The 6,760-nt window shown below is 35.2% G+C and overlaps 1 protein-coding gene across 1 annotated transcript; it reads left to right on the top strand.

The window, feature by feature from the left end:
- Window positions 1–2,128: 2,128 nt before the first annotated feature.
- LOC146168203 (uncharacterized) lies at window positions 2,129–5,894 on the top strand. Its single transcript, XM_083386233.1, has 8 exons — window positions 2,129–2,192; window positions 3,346–3,841; window positions 3,910–4,107; window positions 4,252–4,358; window positions 4,597–4,705; window positions 4,776–4,877; window positions 5,161–5,279; window positions 5,344–5,894. Exons 1-8 carry the CDS (start codon window positions 2,129–2,131, stop codon window positions 5,892–5,894), a joined length of 1,746 nt encoding a protein of 581 aa, XP_083242359.1.
- Window positions 5,895–6,760: the final 866 nt, after the last annotated feature.

Genomic DNA, 6,760 nt, shown 5'->3' with positions numbered 1-6,760 from the left:
GCTTCCGTTAGCAAACGAACTTGCGGGGTCACCAATAAGGCGACAACCAGTTTATTCAGCGATCAAAACGAAAAGGCAAACGAGCGGTGACAGCGCGCATAAAAAACGAGAGAAGAGAAAATAAGAAAAAGGTTCACTTCGTGTACACGTATGTGGGAAATTACAGGGCCGCTACAATACTTCGATTGTTAGGTTTATCAATACCTATACAATGGTAAAGTTGGTCGGGATATTTACCATCACAATCAGGAATACAGCAATGTTTACTCATTTTCAACTAGTCTATGAAAGTAGGAACAAAAGTTACTTTGACCAAGGTAGTGAAATCTTGCTCATGGTTTACAAATACTGGACCAGTAAATAAAAGTCATTGTTAAAGGTAAGTAGGTCTACATGAACACATGTAGGAAATTTGTTCTTCGCAGATGACCAGTCTGTACTTCAAAGCACTTATCGCAAAAATCACCGAGATCTCCAGTGCACACAACTTGCCTAAAAAAATTTTGGGCATGCGTTTGCCACACCATACAGACTGGGCCAACGAAATCTCGTTACTGTTGTATTACTTTGCCCACAATCCAAATAAAAAGTAACTATATTGTATTTTTTTCGTTCGTGTCGAAACAATGTAAATATTTTGGTCTTTAACTAACTTTATAAACTGCAATCCTAATAAACATATTACAAAATCTAATGAATCTCGCAGACTACAACCAACGTTAATTGTTGCTTTTGGTAAATTCAGTCAAGCGTGAGACGGCAGACTTAAATATACAACAAATAATACAGCTACAATGGGCGGGGGAATTCCCGTGTCCATGCCTGTGATATAAGCCTTGGGTTTATCAGAGAATAAGCGTTTACGCTGCGACATTTCCACCTGAAATAACTCACAAAAACTTAAAATTTTTAAGTTAAAAAATAGAAAGAGTATTTGAGAAATAGCCTATTCTAAATTTTATCGCAAAAACAATCTTTCTATCTCAAAAATACTCAAGATAGCGACTGTCACGTCTTCCTTTTCTTTTACCAGGAAAGAGATCGCTGATCAATTGACGACTGAATAGTTCTACTTCTGAGATCGCTGATCAAAATCTTCAGAGAACTGGCAAAAAGGGCGATGTAATCTACAATAGCACTTGCAAATAACGCCTTAAAACTTGATAGCAACTGTCAGCACTTCAACGTATTTCTTAATTTCTGTCCTTCCTCTCTTTTACATTCAAAATATGCCGCCTTATATAATGCCAAAAATATTCTCCCACCTACGAGAAGCTTTGGTTAAGGTACGTCACAAACAATTGTTAAAACTAAACGTCACGTTGAGTAAATACGTTTATGACATCATAAGCTTCATAATATTCAGTTTAAGTCAGAGAAGAGTCCAGAAGGAATAGAATTAACTCGAATCTAGGTTTCGCAAGAAAAGCAATTATTACGTTATTTCTGAAAACTACATACAATCAACGCAACATAAAATGAATTATTCGACAAGGCACAGCTTAAATGATTGTGACAGCGACCAAACAGCCTGCCCAACACGGCCGCCAACCAAGTTTGCTGCACAATCAAACAAAGTGTGCTTGTTGGCTTCTGCTTGTTATGTTTCCACACGTAAAAACTGATCATTATGCTCCATAAGTCAGAAATAAACATTGACGAGTATCGAAGGAACACTTCTTTTGTGAATAACTCTTTAAATCAGCTGTTAGCTGTACCTCCACTTATTCTTTTTTCCGGACGTGAACTATTGATCGTATTCGTATTATCGACAAGACATAGCGAGAAACAACCATAACTTTTCTACTGTAGTTGCAAGTCCAAATTTGGGGAAACCGCTGGAGAAATTTGGGGGATCGTTTCGGTCCCCCAAAATACCTTAAAAAAAACACTGTATGACGCAAAAAACTTAACAAAGCTGGCATTAAATAAGGGTGGTAAACTTGCAAATTTTGAGCAAATAAACGCAATTGTTCGTGTTTCGCGCGATTAAGATACGTTTTGCGCATAAAAAATAGGTGTTTTTAAGTTTTTATTTCATGACGTTATTCCTGAAAGCTTGGATTTCACCCCACAATCCTGGATCTCCTCAAAGAGATTTAAACCAATGAGTGGAAAGTTGAGGAAAATGGCGAATTTGTTTGGTCGTCTGTCACGCTCTGGTGCATATGAAGAAACAACAAAGTTTCAAGGTCGTAGAGTAGGCTCGTAGTTCTGTTCGTGCCATAAACAGCCTTTGATTGGCACAGGGTTAGGCACATTTTTTGCCAAGGATCGCCAAAAAAGTGTTGAACAGATTGGCATGGCTTTTCAACCCTGATTTGAGTTTAGGCTAAGTCATTTAGCCGCGGTATAGAATCCTACCACAACGCAAATTATTTGGGTTAGGGTGCGGGTTTGGGTTAGGGTGGGTCAAGAATTACTATTCAATAATGAGTTAATGACTATAATAATACTTGACCCACCCAAACACTAACACTTACCCTAACCCAAATCTTGTGCGTTGATTTAATACCTGTGGTAGGATTCTAGACCAGCGCCCAAAATCGTACCACAACGAAGCGAGCCGAAATTAAAATATTCAAAGAAGAATCCTACCACAATTTTGTCTGGGGGTGATATTGCTATTTGGGTAAGGGTGAGTGTATTTTTATAAAATTTATTTCTTGTTGCAATTTTTATTACACAACTCGTTTCGTTACTTTAAGAAAACTATTAGGATTCTAGACCAGCGCCCAATTTTTTTCTCAAGAAATTGTTTTAATTCCAATTTATGTAAATAGTTTATTGTGGAAATCCCTCTTAGGCTCCAAGTTGACTACATAATCAAAAATGTGTCTTGGCCCTGTAAAATAGTTCTTAAATAAACGCTGTTGTACCAATAGTATGTATCAGTAGACTATATCCTAATGTTACTCTTTGTGATAGAAATACTCGGATCTTCTCAATTATATTTAAAAACTACATTAAAAAATTATGTCACAAATGTGCTGTCTGCCAAACTGTGACAATAGAGCACCTGTTGTGTCTCTATTTCATGTCCCTTGCAAAAAGTTTTGTAAAAATGATCAAGTTGAATGGGCTACTAACCTGGAAAAGATTATATTAGGATTTCGGAACGACTGCCATATCTTGGGTTTATATAAACGAGATGCTGTAAGGATTTGTTCTAGTCACTTTCATTCATCTGATATAATATCAAGTAAGCAATTTTTTTTCTCAATAATTAAAAATTTTTATCAAAAGAAAACTATTTGGTATGTAAATAGGAGTTTAGACATTTGCTCTATGGTGATCTTTTTAAGTTATAAAATTAATTAATAATATTTTTTTACTATTATCTAGGAGGAAATAGAAGGGAATTGAAAAATGGAGCAATTCCAAAATTACAATTGCCAATAAAACAAATTGGTAACTCAATACCCAAAGAACGACCTGCTCCTAAGGCGAGAAGCACTTTGCCAACTATTTATAATAATTCGTTTGCTAATCTTGTTGGTAAAACCCAAAAAATCCCCTATGGTTGGAAAAAGTTTGTGGATTCTGAATTTGTTTCATTTAAATTGGAAGATGACCATGATCAGTTTAAGTTTCATGTTCAAGTCGACATGAACTTAAATTTGTATGCCAGTTATTATGGGTGGGGTGCATCACCAGAAAGTAATGTCAGACTTATTGATGTTACAAAAACCAATATTTACGATGTTTTGTACTCTGTTTCGGAGTATAAAATATGTAAAGGTGTCACTCTTGAGTCTGATATTACTGCCCACTATATAACAGTGGCAGCCGACCCATGTGGACCGAAACTATCACCAGAAGTTTCAATAATTGCTAAACGGTGAGCAACTTTTGTAATTATTCAAGTCTTATTACATGTAAAGAACCAACGGACTGATGTTCCATTAGATCTTCTGCATGCAAGGTTTTTGTACAAGGTGTGGACCAGTGTTCGACTTGCAAGGAGGTTGATTCGAAATTTATAATAAGAAAACAACGCAGGGAGCGGTATGAGAAAAAAGTTGGAAAGACACCAGTCCAGCGTGTCCAGTATGGTCACAATCTTCCATCAAGGGTGCAGAGCACCATAAATTTAAAAGATGCTAGGTACAAGCTGCAAAATAAAACCAGAACACCGTTTTAAGCAAACTTATACAAATCTAAAGGACATGCTAGCCAGTATAATGATGTCTTTAGCATGTTTTATATTAATGCAAAGGTACAGCTTGTGTATTTTATGTATTTTAATAGAATCGAACGCTTACATGAGGAAGTCCAGAATTACCTTAGAAAAGAAAATGAATTAGTTACCGTTGAAGAAGACTTGTCTAACGATTTCAAAATAATAATGGATAAAGGTAAAGATGTAAAAAGTTGCAGTGAAATTACATTCCTATTAAACATTTTATTCTACACTATTTTAGAAAGGCTATTGTTTAAATTGTTGTATATGTAGGTAAGACAGGAAGATAAGCACGAGTTATATCTTTTAACACTATAGTATATTTTATATATACAAGATTGGTTTAGCATACTGTTCCCCAGTTAAGTGTACAACACTTTTAAAACCTTCCAAACATTTAATATTTTTATTAGCTCGCAAAAACAATGAACTCGATGAATTTCATCAAATATTTTGGAATGAACAAATCAAACTGCAAGATAGGAAGTTGAAAGGAGAGCGTTATCATCCTGAAATTATTAAGTAAGTATGCATTTTTTGCATATTTTTATTTAAATAATTTCTGTAGTAATCTGTAGGCATATATTTATAGATTTTGCTTAAGCCTTGCAATTAAAAGCAAGTCCGCTTATGAGGAGCTGAGGCAATCTGGCTTACTTCGTTTGCCTAGTTCTCGTCTTTTAAATGATTACAGGTACCATATTCAATTATATATTTTTTAAGAAAAATATAGGTATTTTATAAACAAAAGCGAAGGTAGTCTAGAATCCTGCCACTTTGTTTTTTACAGTAACGAAACATATTGTTAAAAATAAAATTACAAGGAAGAAACAAACATGATGATTAATATAATAAATAATACTTGACGCACCCAAACATTAACTCGCATGCTAACCCAATTAATGTCAGCAATATAAACCTCCGGACGAAAATGTGGTAGGATTTTCAGTCTATTTAAAGGTATTATGTTTGTTAAGAAATGTCTTTCGGACAAAGCCTGGCATTCAAAAGCACGTTATGGATGAATTGGATGTCAGAAGTCAAAAACTTTTACCGCACCAGCGATATGTTGTTATTTCTGTAGATGAAATGAAGAGTAAGCATTTTGTAACTGTTCTAATTAAACAAAACATTTGTTAAAAATTTTATATTTTTCCTAGTTAAAGAAAACATTGTGTATGATGCAACAACAGATCAAATGGTTGGTTTTGTTGACCTTGAAACACGTTCTCAAAATACAGATGTTGCAGCATCTCATGCATTGCAGTTTTACATGCGCTCCATAATGAGCGATTTTTCAAGGCCGTTGGCATTTTATCCAACCCATAACATCAATGCATGCCACCTTGCAAGTATGTTTTGGGAAGTTGTAAGAGAATTAAAAGCGTGCCATTTTTCTGTTTTAGCTCTAGTAGCAGATGGTGCTTCTAGCAACAGAAAAATGTTTTCACTGCTTAATAATTTAAAATTGGAAATTCCTTACAAGTGTTGTAATGTGTACAACCCAGATGTTCCAATCTTTTTAATATCTGACCCTCCGCATTTATTAAAAACAGCTTGTAACAACGTAAGATCAAGTAAGCCATCAGGTACCAAAATGTTAAAATATGATCAACATTTTATCTTGTGGGACCATTTTTGTCGTGTTCCAAGTTTATTTAGTTCTAATGAGCTAAGATGTTGTAAGTTAAACACGGGCCACTTTTGTTAAAGTCTCTTTGATCTCCTCCTGGTCTTCAGTAGTGCGCTTTTTTTGAGTAGCGTACGTGCTTATTTTCTGGTTTGAGCAGATGGTAACCCTGCTTATAGCCAACAAAACTCGACTGAATCTATGACAGAATCAGATATCAAAAGAATGAACAATTTTCGACAACCTCAGCACCTACCTTGAAGAAGTTAGGTAATTCGAGGCAAAGACTTAATGAGACCTCATAATATTCTTCGTATTATAGAATTTTTACATTATGGCGTGGCAGTGTTTTGGCCATCAAGCCGCGTTTATTATTTCACGTTTTTCAAATACATTTTAAATCCTCCACTGTTTATGTAGTCGTTTCACGTAGTGGGCCTTCAATAGCTCTGAAAAGAGTGCAACAAAAGTTGGCCGACCACTGCTTTAGTATATTGTTTAGAAACACACCTTTTCACTTGGCTGCTAATCATCTTTAAATCTTAATCATTTTGGTTTTCCAATGGCCTGTGTTCTTATTTACCCGCTTAATTCCTAAAACTTAACTGTGATAAACGTTTTTCAGACAGTTATTGTAGGCAATGTTTTACAAATCATAAAACTTTCTATAAAGGCCAGTAAAAAAAGTACAATAAAAACGAATTTAAGACGACCAAGATGTTTTGTAGCCGCTTGAGAAGGTATTTTCGAGAACGTCTACTAAACATGTTTTTATAGACGTTTATTTGCAAGTTTTTGCTGGAGAGTTAAATAAGACCAAGACGAATTAGCAACGAGTTTTAGACAAGTAAATATGACGTGAAGACGCCTTAAGCCTTCACATCAGATCTAATCCGTTTTCTAAAGGAGTGTCCACTGTGCCCAGTTGGATTCCTCTGCAGCACATA

The sequence above is a fragment of the Ascidiella aspersa genome, chromosome 1, assembly GCF_963924565.1.
Source record: "Ascidiella aspersa chromosome 1, kaAscAspe10.2, whole genome shotgun sequence".
Classification (NCBI taxonomy): Eukaryota; Metazoa; Chordata; class Ascidiacea; order Phlebobranchia; family Ascidiidae; genus Ascidiella; species Ascidiella aspersa.
Note: the sequence above shows the minus strand (reverse complement) of the source record. Positions and strands in the feature narration are given on the sequence as shown.

Bases quoted from the DNA above. Each gene is read 5' to 3' on its own strand.
- LOC146168203 (XM_083386233.1), top strand. From the start codon at position 2,129: ATGGCGAATTTGTTTGGTCGTCTGTCACGCTCTGGTGCATATGAAGAA. The intron at 2,193-3,345 runs GTCGTAGAGTAG...ACTATTATCTAG, and splicing joins AGAAACAACAAAGTTTCAAG to GAGGAAATAGAAGGGAATTG. The intron at 4,108-4,251 runs GTACAAGCTGCA...GTATTTTAATAG, and splicing joins ATAAATTTAAAAGATGCTAG to AATCGAACGCTTACATGAGG.